Genomic DNA, 21,829 nt, shown 5'->3' with positions numbered 1-21,829 from the left:
GTCAGGTCATTTTTGCACGTCCATATCAAAAGTTACTGCAGTGACAACAATGCGCTTCACACACACAGAACCCGGAAGTTCCCACACAGCCAGATAGACATCTCTGTAGCTGCTGAGAGTTTTGAGCCAGACTGCTTGCATAACCTCAGAGCCGGAGCGTAGGCCACATTTAGAAAGCCTCGCAGTTTAGTCAGCGAGTCTCGCCGCTCCATTCATCAAATTCAGAAAAGTCACTGGGCGCAAAATTAATGGAGCAACGATGCAAAGTCACAGCTGAACACAGCGGTAATGCGTGGGGCAAAAAAAAAAGAAAAGAAAACAAGAAAGGCATGACAAACACAACATTTGATAACAGGTAAAATAGCAATACAAGAAGGATTTCAGTTATTAGCACACGCATTAGAAATATATTAAAAAGCTTCAAATATTTGAATGAAATGAATTCAAAAGAGCAACTTCAGGTATTTGCTAAAAATGCTTATAGATACACTTAAAAAGAGAACTACTAATGAGCATGTTTAAATGACAGAAACTATGACTTATGAAATTTATGACCAGGTGTAATAAAGTGCCGGCCTCCTTTCAGAGTGAAATCCTATTCATCCAAAGCGTATTCTGCGCAGACATTGTTAATCTGGGACAAGTTTGATAAAGGATGACCCAGAAAAGCAGTCCAGGTCAAGGCAATTGCTTTCTATCTCAGTTAATGGACTCCTTTATGTGGATCAGTGATAATAATTTAACATCTGATGAAAGTTGTCGCCCTTTATGAGAGTTTATACTGAAAATGGCGAGAAAAAAAAATCTAAAAAGGGAAGAAAAAGAAAATAGAAAACTGTGTCCTTTATAGATTCAAAATTATGTTAGCTGGTTGTTGTTATGGATAAACTTTTTAAAAAATGGTCCTGACTGCTCATTTGGCCAAGACGTCACACCGCAGTACAGATATTGAGTAGAACGCCCAAAATTCACACTCATCCTTTTTGTGTGTGTGTTGCGATGTTCCGTGAGAACAAAGTGAAGGAACTTCATGACAGTCACACTGAATGATTTGTATTGTAAAACCTATAAATCAAATTTTGACTGAATCGATGAAGAAACGCTGCATTTTTTTTTCTTTTCAACATGGAAACTTTTAACCAAAGTCACATTTTTAAAAAGATGTGCATAAACACTTGATATAAATTAACTGTTACAAAAATGAATAAAATCTTTGCAAGGTGCGAAAGACACTCAATGGATGCACTTTTTTTTCTTGATGTATGGATGTTAAATAAAAGCTAACCAATACTTCAAAAAAAAAAAAAAAAAAAAAAGCCTCACTATTAGGTTTTAGGATTCACAGTGGCACCTTTCCTGTTTCCCCCTGTTTATTTTAATCTTTTAACCAAATTGTTTGGACAAATTAAAAAAAGGGAGATGTCCGGACAAAAGCAGAGCCATAAAGCCAAAGAAACTCTGCAAAGATCTCAGTAATAAAATTGGGGTGAACCTATAAATCCACATGAGAAGCTCAGGATTCTTCGCCGTGTCCTCAATGATAATTAAATGGAGGAAGTCTGAAGGACCGGGACGCTGAGAGTCAGACCGATTCTAAACACTTCAACAAGTCGGGCCGTGGCTGCGGTGATGATGGAGCTTCAAAGGTCCTTTACATACAGACAGCGAGACCCGAGAGGTTGTTGGAAGGACGACTGTCTCCACAGCACTTCATCAGCCGGCACTACAGTTTAAAGTCTGGACTGAAGCCATTTGAGTGAAAGGCCGAGAACTGTCGGTTTGCCAGTTAGAATACTAACTGAAAAGGATTCCTCCCCCACCTCATCAGAAACAACCTGACAAATGACTGAAGACCAGGGTCTCAAATCACTTTTGTGAGCAGCTGACAGACATGCCGACCTCCTGAGGGTTAAGAGACACACAGATGATCGTATAACGTGAGAGAACGCTGATCTTATGCCTCTGTTAGTGTGTGAACATTATCAGACATGGCTTGTGTGTGACCCCTGTTGCACAAACACTCCGCACTCTGGCGGCGACTCAGCATTCCTGAGCGCTCAGACACACGCTCTGCACACATGCTCGGTGCTCTGCAGGCGGCACATGCTCCCGACGCGACGCCGCAGCCAGGTGGACGTAAAGCAGAGAGGACAGACGGGTTTTACATGATTTTTTTCTCGTGACGCCGCGACATGCTGCCGTTATGTAACTCGTGCATTCTTCAGAAACATGTGCTCAGCATTATGCATAATCAACACAAAATGTCAGTTTTCACACACAGACTGATCAGTTATTTACAAAATCCAAGCTGACATTTCATGAGCTGCGTTGGTAATTTTGAAGGAAATTACGTTTTCTGAAAGGGAGGGTGGAAATGCTTGATTTATTCTCTATCATTACACTGTCAGTTGTGTGATGAAACATGAAAGGGTGACAAATTCAAGATCACAAATTACTGAAGAAAAATCACTCATGTTTGATGACAGTTTTTTGGGCCGTTTCCTAGACGAGCAACAAACAGATTACCAACAACTGATATGCAATGACTCGCTGAAAGGTAATTTGTTGATCGAAAATAAATACATGTGACACAATGAAACATAACAAAGAGAAATAAGGCACATGAAAAAAAAATCACACATTTTCAATGACATCAAATCTTCAATACAGTAGTGCATATTAGCAAAGTCAAGTGGTCCAGTAAAAATATGTGCAAAGACTCTTTCTGAGAGTGTTTCTCCTTTTCTTTTCTTTTCTTTTTTTGCCACACAAAGGAGAAGGTTGTGTTTCATTTCACATAAAGAAATCAAGTGAGTCAGGAGCCCTTCGGCCTCATCAAGGCCAGCGTGTGGCAACGCAGCTCAGTAAGGTTCCTCCGTGCTTTTAACAGGCAGCAGTCGAAGCCAGAAGTCAGATTGAATCCTCAAAAAAATGTGGGCGGCTGTACGCGGTCAGGGGCGTTCGCTCCCCGAGGGCGACATCTCTGAAGTTGGGTCGTCTCCAGGCGTAAACCATACTGTTGAGAAAACCTTGCAGGGACACGCTGATGGCCTGAAATATGCAAAAAAAAGCAAAATGAAACTCAAACGTGAGAAGACTTCTCTTTTTCTTTCATCTGAAAGCGGGTGTTGTCCTGCTGGAACATACCTGGATTATATAAAGCCAAAACAAGCTGCGCTGCTCAATGTTTATCCAAATCATCAGGGTGGAGAGCAGAATGAGCAGCAGAGCTGACGAAGAAAGACACAACATCAAGCTCAGGCTGCAGGATCAAAGTTTGTCATTTGAAAAGTGCATGTCTGTCTGTTTACCTGGAGCCCAGCAGACGAGGATGACCAGCACCATGTTCCTCGTCGTAGAAATGACTGTTCTGGATTGTGCGTCTCCCCCAACGTTAAACAGACCCGCCTGCTCACGCTCCCTTCTTTCATACCATTTTCTTACTTTGCAGTAGATGAACTGGAAGAAAAATTAAAAGTTACAGTCTGCTCACTGTGGAGTCAAATCAAATGTTATTTTTCAAACACTGTGGTGAAAGATATTGTGACTCACGGAGCATATCACCATGACTGGAATCACCACGAAGAAAAAAAAGAGTCTGATGAAGAGAATATGAAGTTCCTCCTGAGAAAAAGGAAAAATACATTCAAACAGTGAAAATGTAAGATGAACACACATATAGTGTAACGCGTCAATCCTTCAACTGTTTGATTTTGAAAATCAAAATCAGAATAATTCAAAAGACTGGACTATTTTAGAAGATCTGATGTTATTTTTTTTGTGTGTGTATGACGAGGCCATACTTTTCTCTAACAAAAATCAAGAAAGGCTTTAGTCCTTCATTCTCCTGGAAAAACAAAGCTTTTTAATGACACCAGAACGGAGGGACTCACATGTTGTGAGCAGACCGCCTTCCAGACATCCAGGAATAAAATACACCTGGAAAAAAACAAAAAACAAAAAAGCTACTCAGAAAGGTCAAAACCACATGGGAACAGGCTTATTCCAGAGTCTGCATGCCCACCTGGTACAGTACGCATTGTCAGTGGGGAAGTCTGTGTTGTCATCCAGTGGAATAATCATTTGTGCCTGGATGTAGTCGGTGAATATATACACCAAATACAATGCAAACGGGATCAACCTGTGAGAAAGACACGGCAGGGAGAGAGAATTCAACTGTGCACATCAGAAACTATGACCGTAAAGTCGAGTGTGTTTATTTGAACTTTAAGATTTCCAAAAATAAGTTAAAAAAAAAAAAAAAAAAAACTCACCAAACCAAGGCATACAGAGAAAAATCCACTGTTTTTCTGGCACACTGTCCCTGTCAACCAACACAGAGAAAAAGAAACATGATGCCGGTGAATCCAGAAGAGATGAATAGCAGAGACGAAGGACATCTTCTGTGTCTCACCTGATCGTCTGACTGGCTTTCTCTCCAACCTTGGATCGCATTCCTTGATTTCCAGGCATAAACGACCACCAACAGAAAGGAAATGAAATAAAATGTCTGAAAGAAAGCACAGAGAGAATAATGTGAAAAGTTATTAGGTATCAGAGGTCGGCTGCAGAGCCCCGTGGCCTCCAGTCTCCAGCAGCAGCACTGCAATGTAAATCAATTGCGTACTTTTGATCAATCATGATTCTGTTCTGTTGCTCGAAAACTTTGCAGAAAAATGTCACATCGTTTCTTCAACTGTTGTCCACGATAACAGACGGGGTCAAGAAAACGCTTTTGATTGTTTCATAAATCCCAGAGACTTGTTTAAATCAGGTCAAGAACAGGTTCAGCCTTTATGAGAACATTCTTTATGATTCTTTGGTTGTTTGTTTTTTTTTTTGGTTTTTTTTTTACTATTTGTTTTCAGAACACAGATAAGCTGTGTAAAAACGTGTGTTTGTATCACACGGGAAATTATAAAGCTATTTGTGAGTAAACTTGAAACTGAAAACAAGCTTTCAGAGTCGGGAATTAATGTTTCTGTGAAGTCACATGTTCTCTTCATTTGGTTCGTGGTGTCACGTTTTGAACCGTCAGTGTCAATATAACCCCGCCAGTTAGTTTCCACTGAGCTGAACTCCCACAAGAGATATCCTCTGCGTTTACAGGCAGTATATGGTTGACCTTTATGCACGTGAGATGCATCGACGCGACGCTATAGCTGTTCTGCCACAGCCCCGTGATAAGACGTCTGGAGACTGTTTGCCTCTGTGCGTGCGTTGTGTTTCTTCACGTCCTCCGGTTTCCTCCCACAGTTCAAAAGCTGCAGGTGTGAATATGAGTGTGTGAGTGTGAGTGTATTTGCCTTGTGACGGGCTGCTGGCTTGTCCGGGATGTAACCTGCCATCACCTTACTGTTATTTAGAAATGGCTCCATATTTCACAATTTATGCATCTCTTACTGGTTTATTCTAAACAAAAAGTGGTAAATAACGCAAGAAATACCTAGAGTTAAGAACTGAGACTGAAGGGATTTTCTATTTCTTACATTGGCATAAACACTTATCTTCTATCTTAAAAATCTTAAATAAATTAAAGAAACTTCTGCTTGAACATCAGAAAACCACTGTAAGTGACCATTTTTAAATATTGAGCTTTCAGATTTTCATTGCGTGCACTATCAAGGGCTGAACTGCCCTCCACGCCTTTCACACTCAAACGTCACATTTCCTAAATCGGTCACATGAAATTGATCCACTTCATGATGGACTTTGGGATATGGGTTAGATTTGCGCACTTTTATGAGGAATGTTTAATTTAACACGTGCTGCCCTTCTTCTTCTTCAGTCTTTACAGCTTGAATAACATGCTATAACACTATGCCACCTCCTTTCCTGCGTCTGAACTGTGTTTATGTTTATTTTCCTCAAAAAAAAAAACAGTAAATGATTCATCACATTTATATATCGAGCAAACAAATTCAGGGCAGCTGTAGCTCACCAGAGATAAGGGCAGGAAGTAGTGGCAGATGACGATGTCGACGCTGGCGTCGACTTTGTTCATGATACTGGTGACCATGAGGATCAGGGCAGCCAGGAGGTCGGCCACAGCCAGCTGCACCAGGACGTGGACCTGCAAACACAGATTCCAGGTGTTACCGCGCTGAAAACACCACGGTCGGCAACAGCTGTGTTTTTCCTGAAGAAATCAACCCAGGCCTTCAGATAAGACGCTGGAAATGTGAAAAGTTACACAGTTCATGCGCTCTGACCTGTTCTCTGAGATTTCTCCACTTCACGATGGAAGCCACCAGGACAGAAAAACTTCCGATTACACTGAAGAAAACCCAAGAAAGCAGACTGTTAGATAGCAGCAACACAGCACCAGTGTGATAAACATCTGTTCAGAAAATTAACCATTTATGAGTGTGCTATTTAAAATTAAGGACACAGATTATTGGAATTATTTAGTATGTATAAGCAGCCACATTGACCCTGTATCTTTTTTCATCCATGCAGTTTTTCCCCAAGTACTCCACTTCTTCAGAATCAGAGGTTCGTTGAAACACTGGATGATCACAGACTTTTTTAAAAATCACTTTGATTGTGATTATTTTCCTTCCTTCTTTTAAAATATAAATAACAAACAAAGAAAATTAACGACAAAGTAATTTTTCCATTCATTCTAGATCAATTGTCTTTTCAATTGTCTTTTTCTGTTCAAGCTCTTTAACAATAAATATTTTTCAGCTACTTGTCTTCCAGCTGTGTTTCTTGCAACCTCCAGTGATGTGTCACTGTGTTTTTCCATTATATAACTAACTCCATCCATTGTTCCCAAGATACTTTACCCTATTGACTTGTTGGCATCTTTTCATCCCCTGTATGTACGATGTTTTCTCTCAAACTGCACAGATACCATCCATGGTATGTATGATAATATTTAAACCTTTTAATCTGCATATTTGAGAGAATATCAATTTCATATGTACAACTGTTAACTATAGTGTGATCTCTGTATACTGCAGCGTTTGTTTGAGAAATTAGTTTGAAGTGTCTTTTGACAGTGCAAAAAATGTGGTTCCACAAATAGCTAATTATTTATAAAGTTCACCTGCTATTGAGTACAATAGGATTGATGTAATATTAGTTTCTCTTTGACAATCAGACTGCACATAATCTGGCACCAAACCAAAATACCTTTATTACACAAGAGTCTGAAACCAAGATATGAGGCTCAGATACATGTGACTTATACTTAAGCCAGTAAAGTGACCCCTATAAGAAATCAGCACCCACATCTGGTTTAATTGAAACCAACAAGCAAAAAAGACACTTTTCTATTTTAGTTCCCACACTTGTGTCCCTTTTTTTTAATATTTTAATAAAGTCGCCTGTATTTCATGTAATGATATATCAGAGAAAGCTAAATAAAAAGGTGAAGAGAGACATTTTTAAAGGTGCAGAGTCAGACTGGGCTTAAACATATTAATTTAAAAGGGTTTAGACTGCATGAAGTGACTCCATTCAGTCAACAGCTGGAGGAATCCAGATCAGATCAAGCCTGACTGATCTGACTCTGCACATATTGTTCTAACTAACACAAACCTAACTGAATGCTCATATTTCTAATATAAATAGAGGTTTTGATGCTCATGCAAAGATAATTTTATGAATCAAAAAGTACATTACCTGGGAGTCAGAGAAGCAATGTACACAGTGGAGAGACTATTGATCTGAAAAGCAAAATGCAGACGAGTTTTCAGACATGGGTGTGTAATGTTTTGCTCAGAGAACATACACACAACAAAAATTAACATCAGTTCATTAGTCTGTGCTTACCATATTTCCAGTCAGAGTGCCATTCAGGTTAAGAGCCATGGTCACCAACAGTCGATTCCAAAGTCACACTTGATGTGTGCCAGTCGGTGTATTCCTATAACAAACTCCTGTAGCAGTGTGCTGCTTTCCCTCCACAGCACACCTCTGATAAAGTCTTGGTTTGGCTCCACCTCTGAACATGCCCTCTCCTGTCAGTCAGTTTATTGTTAACCAGGTGAGTGACACGCCTGGCTCTTCCAAATGGGAATCCCCACTGGGACTAAAAACACTTCTGAGCTTGTTTTCAAGAAATGAAAGCATCAAGGTAAGAAGTCATGAATATTAAAAGATGGATTTTCCAACAACTTTTTATTTTATCATTTCCTGTGCTGGAAATGCCAAACAGTCAAATGCTGCACGCACATGGACACAGCAGGCATGGCATTCTGCCAGCACTGGTAAAGAGAAGTCATGAGGAAAGAAGAAGGGATATCTGAGGAGAAAATGTAGATGAGTCAACACTCAATGTCCCATTTTTACAACTTTTACAACTGTCTCTCAGCTTTAGACACCCAAACACACACACTTTTTATGCATTTATGCGTGTAAATGTCTTTGCAATCCGTAGATTCTTAGGCTGTCAGAGCCAGAGCCGTGACATGACACAGGAAATTAAAAAGGGCCCTGATCCCAAAACTAGAATGGCTTCAACCCTCCTGAATTAAACCAACATGTGCTGCTGGTGCTGTAGAAAATCCACATCTGTTTCACAGAGACATCTGGTGGTTATATCCAGTGCTTACATTTCAGTGACTTCAGTCCAAATGAATAAGTTTTGTAAATATATGTCACTATGAAAGATGAAATATTTTCCAGACAAGACAAACATGGAATAGATTTTTTTTTTCTCTGGAAACTGAAGACTTGTTTTAAAACAGTCTGAAAATTAACATTTGTGACAAACCCTGAAAATGTAAATGTAGCAAATGAAGTCTGCTCACTATTTGTACAGGAAATACTATTCCAGTGATTTGAGGATGAAAATGGAACAAAATCATTGGAGCCAAACAGAAATGGCATTAGTTTAAACAAGGATTAATATTTTTGGTCAATTAATATTTGCTTTGTGCTTTTTGCCATTCAGTGTTAGCCTCACCTGCCTCGACTGACTGCAGTTGAACTGGCCTAGTTCGTGTTGCCTTTATTGACACATACAAGTCTTACTTCAGCAGTCTCAGAGCAGGCAGGCACATTGTTGACAGCTTGGTGGGTTTATCATTACATCTGGTGACTTTCCAAACCTGTGTAACAAGATACGAATCTAGTGGAGTTTTTTTCTTTCTTTCTTCTTTTTCTGGTGCTGTTGGATTGTTTTGGGTGTTTTGAAGACTGATATGACAGCAGACATCGTTCTACTGTCCTGTGAGCGATGCTGTGAGTCCAGCTACTGCTGGTCCAGCACTGCCTTGCACAGCACAGCAGTATAGTTTCATGCTGATACCCCAGCTCCGGGCCTTTTTATGTCTACTCCTCTTAAGAAATTTCTTAGACATTTTTATAGTTTGCTTGTTGGTTTGGCGGGCTGGATTAGAGCCTGTTGTGGGCCTTCTTTGGCCCACAGGCCTTAGGTTTAACACCCTTGCTCTACAGCACAATATGATTCAATAAGGGGTCTCAAACTCCAGTCCTCGAGGGCCGCAGACCTGCATGTTCTCCATGTCTCTCTGCTTCAACACACCTGAATCTCATGAAGGTTCGTCACCAAGTTCAGCAGAAAGCCTGATAACGAGCCTCATTGCAATCAGCTGTGTTGAAGCAGGAAGACATGGAGAACATGCAGGTTTGCGGCCCTCGAGGACTGGAGTTTGAGACCCCTAAAACATCTCTGTCTTCATTTCTGTTTACTAAGATCGTTTTCTCATGTGGACAATTTTGAGGCCATATTATGCTGTTGTGTTGTGTTATGCTGGGGCTGTTGTGTGGTTCCTAACCGGGATCCTGTGTTCCTAATTTTAGCCATTGCAAATAAGATAGGAACAACATTGTGGAAGAGACTTTCTTCTATTGATTCTTGTGTAATTTCTTCATTGAGTCACTTTATTATTATTGTTGTTGCTGTTTTTGTTGTTGTTGTTGTTGTGTCAGTCTAGTCAAATTAATAAACTAAAAAATAACTTCACTATTTACGACTCATCCAGGACAGCAAGAAGCTCTGGGTTAAAAACCGGCCTGACCTTTCTGTATGGAATTTGCATGTTCTGCCCTTGCGTGCGTTGGTTTTACTGCAGGTACTCTGGTGTGCGCCCCACAGTGCAAAAACAAGCATGTGAGGTTATTTGATAACATGAAATTGTGTGTGTTTGCCCTGTGACGGACTGGTGACCTGTCCAGGGTGTATCCTGCCATCATCCATAGTTGTCTGGGAGGGGCTCCACCGTCTCCTGACCCTGAACAGGATAGGGTGGTGTGAAACATGGCTGGATGGATGGATTTAGCTTGTTGCTCAGTCATGTTGTCGGGATTAGTTTGTAAAAACATGCATAATGCAACAGCTAGACATGTTTTTTTCTTCTTTTTTTTTTTTGAACATTTCACAAGATACATAAGAAAATATAACTGAAGTTGTTTCTAACTTGAGATTGCAGTCATTTCCGAGAGTAATTGTTTGAGATTCTGTAAAAATTGAGACATTTTCATCACTTACACTGCCAAAAGAAAAGTAAATGAAACGAATACACGAAAATCAAAAGAGACCTTTCTCTCCTGGGTTCGGTCCCTAATAATAAAAAAAATTAAAAGTGATGGCACTATTTCAGGTGTTTGATACTCCTGTTGCTGCTGGATGGATGGTCACCGTGAAAGTGCTGGCGCGTGTCTGTCTGTTGTCTCCCGTGTTGTGTCGATAAAGTTGCTTCAAACGGATGACGTCGTGTCTTCCACGTTGGCCCGGACGTGGCAGTCTCTGCAGAGCCGCCGCCGAGAGAAAGCACGGAGTCGAACCGGAGAGTCCGAGTGAAAAAAAGCCTTGTCCATTTACGGTTCTCGTTGAGATTAAAGACGTCGCGACAGACATGGGGCTCACCCTCTCGTCCATCTTCGACCGGCTCTTCAGCAAGAGGCAGATGAGGATTTTGATGGGTGAGTGGGAGCTGTGTTTAAGCTAACCGGCGGTAACGATGGAAGTCCTCGTTTCTCGACCAGACTTCACGGCTCCTCTTTTCGCTGTACAAATGTATAAATACGAGCGCCAAATGCTTTTGAAACGTACAAAATGACGAAGTTTTTAAACATTAGAATTAGATAATCCCGCCAAACCCCTTCTTTTTCGTGTCATCGGAAGTTTAGCAGAAAGCTCTCGTTCCCCGTTACTCCTACAATAAAGACCGTTTATAACACGGGAGCGTTTATTACCTAAAGTATCGACTGTTTTTCACACATGTGCCTTTCGCTGTTACTTTCTCTTCTAATGTGGGGGGAAAAAGTCAAACCTTTTTTGTGTGATTCGCTGTTTTCGACGTTGGTTAATTTGGTATTGTGAAATTTCCTCCATATGACATTAGTTAGTGTGGAAAGTTGCATTGTTGCCTAAATGTGTTTCTGAACAGATCAGATAGGAAGTGACATGTTGCACACTGGCGTTGGTCTCCTGTAGGATGACCAGCACTCCTACAGGTGGTTCACTGTACTACAGTACTGTACTACTACTGCCCAGGAGTTACTACATGTTCTTTAATTAAAAAAGGTATGATAGATTGCATTCTGTAGTAGTTACTATGGTTGATTTTGCCATCATCTACATAAGTGGAAAAACAAAAGATCAGTATGATGAGAAAAACGTGGTTCACTACAATGATATCTTAAGAGCTGGCAGATGGCAAAACGCCCTAATAACCACTTCATGTAAGCTCAACAATGTTGGAAAGAGAGCTGATCATTCATAAAAGTTTTGTGTCTTGTTTCTTGATGAGGTGTAACTGCGTATACCATAATTTGCCTTGTTCCGTCACATGCGCAGTATTGTTTGTCCTCTGCTGTGTGTGATCAGACGTTTGGAAAGCACGTGTTATGCATTTTACAGCCTGCTGTTATCCACAGCTCCAGCTCACATTCTCTCCTGATACAAGCTTTGTTTTTTATTCCTCCCCAGTTGGACTTGACGCAGCAGGGAAAACTACCGTCTTGTACAAATTGAAGCTTGGTGAAATTGTTACCACTATCCCAACTATTGGTAAGAGATAAATTTAACACTTCTGCAAAGTTTATGTTTTTATGCCTTGTTTCTTGGTGTAATAAGAGCTGCCCTCTTACTTCCCTCTGTGAAGGTTTCAATGTGGAGACAGTAGAATATAAAAATATCAGTTTTACTGTTTGGGATGTGGGTGGCCAGGACAAGATCAGACCTCTCTGGAGACATTACTTCCAGAACACACAGGTAAGATTGTTACCGTGCAGAGAAAAAATATTTGACATGATGGATTATTTATTTATTTATTTGGTAACTTTCTTGTATATAATACGGAGAGATAAATACATATTTTATCAGTTTACCGATGAACATTTGTCACTAATGTGTGCACTTCACAACTTTCCCTCCCGTGCAGGGCCTCATCTTCGTAGTGGACAGTAACGACAGAGAAAGAATCGGGGAAGCCGCAGACGAGCTCTCAAAGATGGTGGGTATCAAATATGCTGAGCTTTAGTTTAGAAAGTAACCATTTTAGAATTGTATGTTATATTGTCATGACGGCGTGTTAAGTAGGCGTTTCTGACTCCTAAATTGCATCATTTTGGAATGGAGGTGAATCAGAAGTTGTTCCTTCCTGCTGTCTCAGGGGAATGCCAGCAGGGAGGAGCAACTTTACAATTTTTTTAACAAAACATTTTGATGATTCTGTTCAGGAAATAGATCAGGGTTTTGTAGTAAAAAAAAAAAAAAAAGTCAAACTGTAATATAAATCTTTTCTGTTCTGTTCTAAATTGGTTAAATGTGAATTTGAAAGCATATTCAGATACAGTTGGTTATACTTTGACCAGGACTTGTGAATTACATGTCAAACTGTTGATGATGAATTGATAATTGACAAAACTGATTTCCTCTGAATCATCACACCAGACAATAAACCCGTGAGATTAGCAGGCGACTATCTCAGACCTTGAGTTTAACACATGTGAACGTGCTTCACATGATCCAGCACATTACACTGACACACACTCACACAGTTTGTGGAAGCTGCAAGTTGCTCGCACATCAGGTGAGGGCTCGCAGTATTAAACCACCAAGCTACAGACTGAAAAACAGGCCGCTCTAACTGATGTAACCCAAATCTTTGAAGTTGTCTGAAAATACAATTTGATATTCATCTCACTTAAAGATATAAACGTATGATTTATTTTGAAGTAGCACTGATGTGTCTAAAACTAGAAAATGGCTGAAGAGTTTAACCATAGATGGGTGGAATCGATGCTTTTGCTGCACTTGAGCAACATGATGCTTAATGGCACCTTGAAACTTTGACAGGCTCTTAGAAGAATATTAGTAAAGTCATTAAACGAAGGTTGAATCAGTGAGAAAGAGCATGCAGTGATATGGATGGAGTACAGACATGAACACACACACACTAAGGTTGTAACACCTCTAAGAAGATCCAGTCATGTCATTGAGGAAGAGACAAATCAGTTTATCAAAACACCGTCAGGGTGAGTGTGTGCTGGCTGGAGGCCCACAGACCTTCACCGGTGCAGCGAGGCAGGCGTCCCGAACACTGGAGTTATGCAACACCTACATACACACTTCTCGGTCAGAGTTCAAACCTTCGGCGTGACTTAAAGACAGGAGTTCAAACGCTGACCGTGAAAACAGTGCGTCTGTCAGCACCGCTGCTCAGACAGGCTCAGCCGGTTTTCACGTCCAAACAGTGGAAACACCGTGAAGTTCACAATGTGAACAGTCGGGATGGTCAAATGCTTCGGCAATATTTGGCTGCGTGATAAATGCTCTTATTTTTAAGTTTTCGGTGATTACTGGGATCTATTTCAGGAAAAAGTACAACTCTTCTGCTCGTCGGACACTTTTCAGTTGAGCTATCCATGTTTTGCATGTCGTCTGCAACTCCTGCAAATTTGTTGGTTTCTAAGCTGATTTGTCTCCATTACATTTACAAATAAGTCTGTATGAATACAATTTACATCCTGGTAGTAGATTTGTTTTGCAAACGGCATTTCTGAAATGTTTTGTTTGCTTTGTTTCCTTCATCCCCGATAAGAAGATGAGTATCTCGGTCTGTTTTTTCTTTTCCTGCTCCTCCAGCTCCTGGAAGACGAGTTGAAAGACGCAATTCTGCTGGTGTTTGCCAACAAACAGGACCTCCCTAACGCCTTATCGGTCAGCGAACTGACAGAAAGGTTCGGCCTTCAGAACCTCCGCAACAAGAATGTAAGTAGTTTGGACAGATTCAGACCTGCAGCTTACGTGCCGCCACTCTGATGTTCCCCTGACCTCCACATCGTGATCTCTGACCCACAGTGGCACATCCAGTCGACCTGCGCCACCCAGGGCACCGGCCTGTACGAAGGACTGGACTGGCTATCCCAAAAGTTATCCCAAAACTAATGAAGGGTTGCCTGAACGGAGAAGAGAGAGACTGAAGGCCGCAGGAGAAGAACCCGGGCCCAGACATTCATTTCACAAACATTTGGTCTTCCAGCACCAATGTTCACAGACAGGACCACGCCGGTGGACAGTGTAATCTTTACAAAGCTTTAAAAGCTTATTCTTTCTCTTCTATTATCTACACTTCTTTGATATCTCTTGGCGTTTTTTTGTTCTCATGCATGGCAACAACCTGTAATTCCACACGAGCAAATGACCAGTAAGGAAGATTTTATGGAAACATTGAAAAGTGGCGAGAGCTCTTTTTCTCCCTTTTACAACTCTGCTCCCGCCACGGCTGCATTTGTCAGTAATCGAGTGCTTTTTTTTTTTCTTTTTTCCTTAATGTTCAAACTTACTCATAGCTTTTCTTGAGCCTAGGTTGATGAGAGATGACAATAAAACCTCCGAGTTTTGGTGAAGGACAGTTTGTAGGCTGCCACAAGCTGTTCATCTCCACAGCCCCTTGTGAATATCAGACCCGACCGCTTTGCTCCTCACCGCCATGTCCTCATTCTAATGCCGATGATTCTGTAAGGGCCTGTGGCTGGGAGGAGGAGGAGGTGCAGGGGGATTTTGTTCGGAGGGAAAAATCATGAATCCAAAAAGGAACAACGTGCCTTCTGGTCCTTTTTTTTTTCTTTCTTTTTTTCTTTTCTGCACAAATCTGAGTAATACTTTCCTTATCGAGTTTGTGAATCATCAGCACCCCACCCCCATCATATGGACAATATGGTCTTACAAGGCAAAATTATGCAATGAGACTTTTAATTTTGAGCCGTGTTGTGTACTGTGGTGCAGCCGAGTCCCAGCGGTGCGAGGATACGTGACTTTCTGACTTCCAACGCGATCGTCGCCATCAGCCAGGGTCTTATTTGACTGAAACAATTGTGAATATGTCCTCTTTCACTTTGCTTCTCGTTAATTTCCAAACACTGATTGTTGCTTTAGTTCTCCTGGACACTCAAAGCAAATCCCTTTTTAACTGACTGAAAAAAGGAAGGAAGCCTCATTTTGAAGTTGAAACATCGCCGTGTCATTTCAACACCGAAGAGTAGCCTGTTTGTTTTTTGTTTTTCGTGGCCGTGAATTGTGCCGAGTTTATTGTTATGTCTGGAAGATACTGTATTATATTCTTAATTATTCTGCCTCTCTTTGAACACTTAACATACCTGCCCCTGACTTTATTTGGGTTTGCATTCCAACATAAATAAAACCAGTGTTTCAAGAAAAAAAAAATGTTTTGGGCTCTGCTCTGTCGAGAACTTCATTTTGATGTTTTGTTGAACTTTTGGCTTTGATTTTCAGAATGCTTATTTTAGGAAGAGCAAGTAAATCTTGTGATTTACAACAAAGATGATATTTTATTTTCTGCCTGAATCTGAAAAGTTTCGTCTGAGAGATTGTTGTTCCCAGTTTCACTTCCCAGAGTAGATGAAGCAGCAGGTCGCTTTCTGCATCAGCCTTGAATTTCTTAAATAAAACTAATAATAGAATACAGTAGTCCTTCTACTGCCAAAAAAAAAAAAAAAAAGCCGCCAAGCAAAGAAAACATCGAACAAGACTGCAGAAACTACTAAAACTGAGTTAAGAACTGTCCAACGCATTACTAAAATTACTAAAAACTGGAAGGAGAGTTCAGACCTGCCGTCTTCGAGGAAGGAATGCATCTGGAAAAAAATATTGAATGATCGTCATCGACGATCACTTACATTTTTGGTGGAATCAAATCAAAAACAACAGAACACAGGGAGATGTTTAATAGTGAAAGTACACATTTTTTTGAATGACTGTTTTGGTGGGTTTCATGAGCTTCTGTGACTTGAATTCTGGGAATAAACAAACTCTTCCATGATATTAAAATTTTCTGGAATTTTCGCTAAGAACGCATCTTTTTGTTTTACTTTAGTATGATAAACAGCTTATATTTTCTTCATATTTTTTTGCCTTTAAGTCATTGAATTTCAAAATATATTTAACAAACCCTCATAAATATCACAGCTGAAATGTTAGAATGATTTTTTGAGAGCCATAGTCCTTTTGTTCAAATGAAGCAGCGTGTTATGAGAATAAATGAACGTCATATTGTTCCTGCAGATTAAACTTGAACCCCGCTGCCTGTTCGCTTGCAGTGACATTTATTTCAAAGGTTTCCAGTCTCAGTCAAATCGTACCTCAGCTGGAGGCAGGTAATTAGGACGTACACAGTGTTTATATCTGAAGGCATAAGCATTATATAATTGGCTTGCTACTATGAGCGAGAGTCTGTTCTAATGTATTTATGACAGCTAATCAGGCTTAGTGAAGCTGGGTCATCACTCAGTGTTGTTAGTGTGTGTATTCATGGAGAGTCCAGATAGACGAACACATGTGTTTTTAAACAGGCCTCGTCTTTAGGTATCAACAGGCCTGAAGAGTGAGGATACATTAAATGGGATTTACAGGCTCACAGACCAACTTAATCGAAAGGGTAAGTCCTAAATTTGAAAGTATAATTTCTATTGTACTTCAATTCATGCTGGTTTTGTCTTTGTAAACTTTTGACTATTTTTTACAGTAGAAAACATAAAGAGACAATGAATGCACATAATTGTAGCGCACAAATACAGTTTTAAAACTGTATTTTTTGTCAAAAATGAAGGATTTTCCATTTCATCTGACCAAACCTGATCTCTCGGTGGGTTTCCCCCTGCAGGATGATGCCAACTTTAACCTCGCACATACCAGTACCACGGCCGTCCTATTCCCAAGCCAGGGAGAACCTGGTGAAGGCTATTCCCCCCAAGCTCCTCTGTCTGCTGGCCTGCGGTGGAATAGACTGCCGCTATGAGGGACCCGTCTGCTGGAAATTAAACCAACAAGTGATCCGAGGCCTTTTCTCCTCCTGGTGGGACTACATGGCTTCAGGCCTCATAGTAGCTTTGTGGTGTGAGTCACAGTAAAAACAGCACGAGGCGCTTTACAGATTATCAGCACTGAATTGTGAAAGTTGCTCATTATGACTAATGATACTTCCAAGGCAATAGCAATGCGTTACTTTGGGAAATAACTTCAGTATGTTCTAATTGTGCTGTGCTTTCAGCACTGTGTCAGTCGGGACTGAGATGTAATCTGTTGGAGAAATATGATTTAAACCTGGATATTAGAAGTTTAAAAAAAAAATAAATTAAAAAAAGAATTGACAATCTGATTATGAACCTCTTTGTGTCGCAGGGTGACGGATGACATCATTGCCATGGCGCGGCCCTCCAACCATCTGATTGAAAAGTACAACATCATAGATCAATTTCACAGGTATTTAATAATCAGCAGTGCCTGTGAGGTGTGTAGTAATGCATGGTATCATGGGATATACAGAATAATGCATGACTATGAGAACACTTATCTCTTTGATATTATAATGCCATGGGTGAGCAAGTTTATATATATGTATGTATGTATGTATGTATGTATGTATGTATGTATGTATGTATGTATGTATGTATGTATGTATGTATGCATTTAAGCAAATTGGTAAGACTTCTCTCCATATTTGTCACTTTTTTTCTCAGGTTAAACATTAAATCTGTCATCAACATGCAGCTCCCGGGGGAACATGCTCACTGTGGACCTCCTCTAGACCCGGAGAGCGGTTTCTCATACTCCCCTCAGATCCTTATGGACAACGACAGTGAGAAATTAATGCATTGACTGAATTAAAAGCATGTATAATGTAGAGGCACTTTCAAAACAGAATTGCCTTTATTAAATCCGCAGCGAGCGAAATGTGTGCATACGATGGTCATTTGTGTCAATTAAGCAGCAAGTCATTATGTGTGAGATTATGAATGGCTGACTGTACTGCATCTCTAACAAAGAACCTGAGTGAACACTGCTGAATTAACATTTCATACCTAAAACATCTATTTTAATTCAGTTCGGGCAGCACAATGAGAGGACACAAAGGAGACGGATACACACGTCTAATGACTGTCTGTGGCGGTGTTTGAATGTGAGGGTAGTTCAGAGAGGTGAAAAGCATCAGTGTATTCATAAACACATTTTCTTGCAGTTTTCTTCTACAACTTTGGGATGCCAGATTTTGGAGTTTCCACTCTTGTCAGTATGATTGATGCCGTGAAAGTTTTGACCTTTGCTGTGAAGGAAGGAAGAGTCGCCGTGCACTGCCACGCAGGCCTGGGCCGGACAGGTATGATCAAATGTACATACTGTATCTCTAATGTTGTTGCATCCGCAGCTTCAGAGTGTCTGTATGTAAGGTTTGTCTTTCCGTTCAACAGGCGTCCTGATAGCTTGTTACTTGATCTACACTTTGCGCATCAGCCCAAGCGAGGCCGTCCACTTCGTGCGGATCAAGCGTCCTCGCTCGATCCAGACTCGGGCTCAGATAAGCCAGGTGTTTGACTTTGCTCGCCTGCTCGGCACACAGCTGGTGCAGTATCCAGACCTGAGCCTGAGGCACGGGGTCCCGTTCACCCTGCAGCACTACCTGAACCGGCAGGCGCTGCTGCTGCACGGCCAGGAGGCCCGCAAGCTCAGACACACGCCGAAGGTCAGGACTCCGCCGTGATGCTGTGCTAACCTTCTGACACTGCGCTGTGGAGACATGAACCTTCTGCTCCGCTCTTGCGTAGGTGGTGTACCTGCTATGCGTGCACCTTTCCTGCTTGGCCCTGGGGCTCCCCTCTCCTCCAGAGGTCCATGCTGAGCTGGAGAAGCGGTCAGCACTGAGGACATTAAGCGGCACTGTGAAAGAAACCCTGGTTTCCAAGCAGTACCTGCCCTTGCTGAGGGAAAATCGCAAATGCTCGTGGGCGGGCTCGGGGTCGGTGTCCTCCTGGGATGAACCGCTGGGATTCCTCGAGAGGAAGAGAGAGGTGCTGCTGGACAAACGCAGCTACAGCGACTCTGACCTCAGCAAGATCACAGTGAATGAGGTGAGACCTCAGAGTACGCATCCAGAGTGATCGAATTACTGGATTTTCTCTTACTATAGAAGCTTGTTCTCACTTTGCTGTATTGTACTGAAGGACCTGAGGCTGAGCTCGTACGGTACCACTGCACTCAGAAGTGACAAGCAATGGTGTGTGCAGGACCTGATACAAGCAGATCTGCCAGTCAGTCCAGTCCATGCCCCGCGTTTGTCAGACCACCAAACTAAAAAAAAGGAATCTTGCGCACTCAACGTCACAACATCGAACACAACGGCAAGGAGCGGCTGTGCTAAGAGATCAAAATGTGCAGCTAAGAAGAGTCTTCTCAAGTATAGCTCCAACATGGAGGTAAACTGCTCCTTCAGGTCAAACTGTTTTAAAGACACAGGATTCTTTGATTTGAATGGTTGACAACACTTTCACCTCTGTTGTACAGTTATACAGAAATCCGCATCATCCAAGCCCAACCTCCATGGCCCGTCCTGTTGCTAAAGCGATGGCAGAGCCAGGTCCTCCAGGAGAAACCGTTCTGCAGAGGTCTGCTTTACTGCAGGTAAAAACTGGATTGATCAATTTTCGGTTTTGAACAAATTGAGAGTGTTTTTTTTTTTTGTACATGCTTAATGTGAGAACTGTTCCATCTCTGGACAGGTCTGAGTGTGTGATTGCCTCCTCTCTGTGACTGTCACTCACACACACTAACTCACTCTGAATAACAATTTGGATGCACATGTCTGTGTATTTTAGGAACAATTGAAATATCCTAAAAAAAAAAAAAAAAAAAAAAAAGAGTATGTATTTGACTGATTGACACTAAGCATCACATTTGTAATCCAAACAAATGAAGAACAACAGTAATGCATTGTTATAAACTAGGTTTCTAACGCCGCTCAATAATCCTGCTTCTCTTCTTCCCAGGAGGAGCTGAACAGCAGCGAGTGTGGCTGGGCTCTGCTGGTCACCGAGTTAGACCCTCATGTCCTCTGCTGCCTCTTATGGACCTGGCTGGAGAAGTTAAGGGTCAGAAAGCACCAGGATTTTATTTTTTAAAAGTTCCATTTTGCAGTAAATATATCTTCCGCTCTGTTCTCTCCATCCTCATGCAGGATCCTGTTCTGAGCGCTGAGGATGTAGAAAAGTTGAGTGTTGGAACGGGTAACAGAAGACCCCTCACTGTGCTCAAAAAGGTGAAAACAATGCAAAATTTTCTTCCCTTTATTCTGCACTACAAAACTCATAACCAAAGATATAAAATGTTGCTGCAGGCGCAGAGACACACCATCTATTGTCTGCTGAGCTGCGTGAGCACAGTGACCAGCCTGTGTCCTCACAGAGAGGACGCAGTGCTGCACCGGCTGATGAGGGCACTTACAAGGGTGAGACAGTGTGCTGATGCAACAAACAAAATGCCTGTACCCCTTCAAATATGAAGGACATTTACCAATTTGTGCTTTTGTGCTTTGTATTTTCATGCAACAGCGCCCTCAGGAGGACGTGGAAAGGCTCACATCTCTAATGAAAGTGTTAAAGGGCTGTATGAGAGAAACCTTCCACAGCTGCAGACATGTAACAAGAACCTGCAGCAGTGATGCATCCTGAGCACAGCGTCCTTTCACTGTCGTTATTTCCTTCCTCATTTGTCCTGTTTGTCATCTCACTTCTTAATTTTGTAATACCTAGATTCTTTGTTGTTGTTGCTGCTTTTGGGCTTTTTTTTCCTCTATAAACAGTCTTCGTGCTGTATCTTGCTACAAGTGCATTTTTAAAAAAATAAATATTGTTAAAATGTCAGCTGTTGTGTAAGATTTCTGAACACATACACTAACCAAAAATTTTCAAATAATTTATTCATTGTGACAAATAATTGTCTGCGTATTAAAAAAACAAAACAAAACAAAACAGAAAGACAAACACTTACGCTTGTAAGGTTTCCAAACATTGTGAGACACTTTTTTGTATGTTATAAGCTTATATTTCAGTTTATGTGGAAGAAATCCAAACTGTATATCAGTTCCCCAGTTTTGCCCAAGCTGTGGGACAAATAACTTTTTATCTTGTGTTATAATTATTTATATTAAGTTGTATATTTTTATGCGTCTTTGCTTCTCTTTGATACGTTTGGTTGTGCGATGCAAACTCAACAACGTTGCTTGTCAGTTGTGTTTTCCTGCTCACAAAGAAACAGAGAGATACAATAAAAATATTGAGAATCGTCTGGTGAAAGAGGTTATGTTTTCCAGGTATGAAGTTTGCTGTGTTGTTTCAGTTTCATTGTTTCTGCCATTGCCCCCACTTTTAGACACAGATGGAACGAAAAATGTGTTGTGAAATTCAGTTACAGGTACATTGCTAAAATTGTGTTTGATTATAAGAAAAAGCAGTGTTTATTTAAAAAAAAAAAAAGTTTTGAAGTCTCCTCTTCATATGGTTGCAGATTGTTTCCTTTGTACTCTGTTGGATTTAACACCAACTCTCTCACACTGCC

At 41.0% G+C, this 21,829-nt stretch overlaps 3 protein-coding genes across 3 annotated transcripts; 2 read left to right on the top strand and 1 right to left on the bottom strand.

Moving 5' to 3' along the window:
• Positions 1–1,353: 1,353 nt before the first annotated feature.
• LOC115391999 (transmembrane protein 116) lies at positions 1,354–7,912 on the bottom strand. Its single transcript, XM_030096466.1, has 12 exons — positions 7,783–7,912; positions 7,633–7,676; positions 6,213–6,276; positions 5,942–6,073; positions 4,415–4,510; positions 4,275–4,324; positions 4,025–4,141; positions 3,894–3,939; positions 3,553–3,624; positions 3,312–3,459; positions 3,148–3,230; positions 1,354–3,051 (listed from the first exon to the last, which is right to left on the bottom strand). Exons 1-12 carry the CDS (start codon positions 7,819–7,821, stop codon positions 2,911–2,913), a joined length of 1,032 nt encoding a protein of 343 aa, XP_029952326.1. The 5' UTR covers positions 7,822–7,912; the 3' UTR covers positions 1,354–2,910.
• Positions 7,913–10,702: 2,790 nt separating this feature from the next.
• On the top strand, positions 10,703–15,635 carry LOC115392315 (ADP-ribosylation factor 4-like). The gene is made up of 6 exons (XM_030096903.1): positions 10,703–10,899; positions 11,909–11,989; positions 12,084–12,193; positions 12,363–12,434; positions 14,069–14,194; positions 14,285–15,635. The coding sequence occupies exons 1-6, from the start codon at positions 10,833–10,835 to the stop codon at positions 14,369–14,371; spliced, it is 543 nt and encodes a 180-aa protein (XP_029952763.1). The 5' UTR covers positions 10,703–10,832; the 3' UTR covers positions 14,372–15,635.
• A 1,196-nt stretch (positions 15,636–16,831) lies between these two features.
• LOC115391584 (protein tyrosine phosphatase domain-containing protein 1) lies at positions 16,832–20,933 on the top strand. The gene is made up of 13 exons (XM_030095855.1): positions 16,832–16,880; positions 17,106–17,297; positions 17,624–17,704; positions 17,962–18,080; positions 18,462–18,599; positions 18,691–18,962; positions 19,045–19,347; positions 19,441–19,692; positions 19,781–19,897; positions 20,263–20,364; positions 20,451–20,531; positions 20,610–20,720; positions 20,901–20,933. Exons 2-13 carry the CDS (start codon positions 17,107–17,109, stop codon positions 20,931–20,933), a joined length of 1,800 nt encoding a protein of 599 aa, XP_029951715.1. The 5' UTR covers positions 16,832–16,880; position 17,106.
• Positions 20,934–21,829: the final 896 nt, after the last annotated feature.

This window comes from Salarias fasciatus, chromosome 7 (genome assembly GCF_902148845.1).
Source record: "Salarias fasciatus chromosome 7, fSalaFa1.1, whole genome shotgun sequence".
Taxonomy (NCBI): Eukaryota; Metazoa; Chordata; class Actinopteri; order Blenniiformes; family Blenniidae; genus Salarias; species Salarias fasciatus.
Note: the sequence above shows the minus strand (reverse complement) of the source record. Positions and strands in the feature narration are given on the sequence as shown.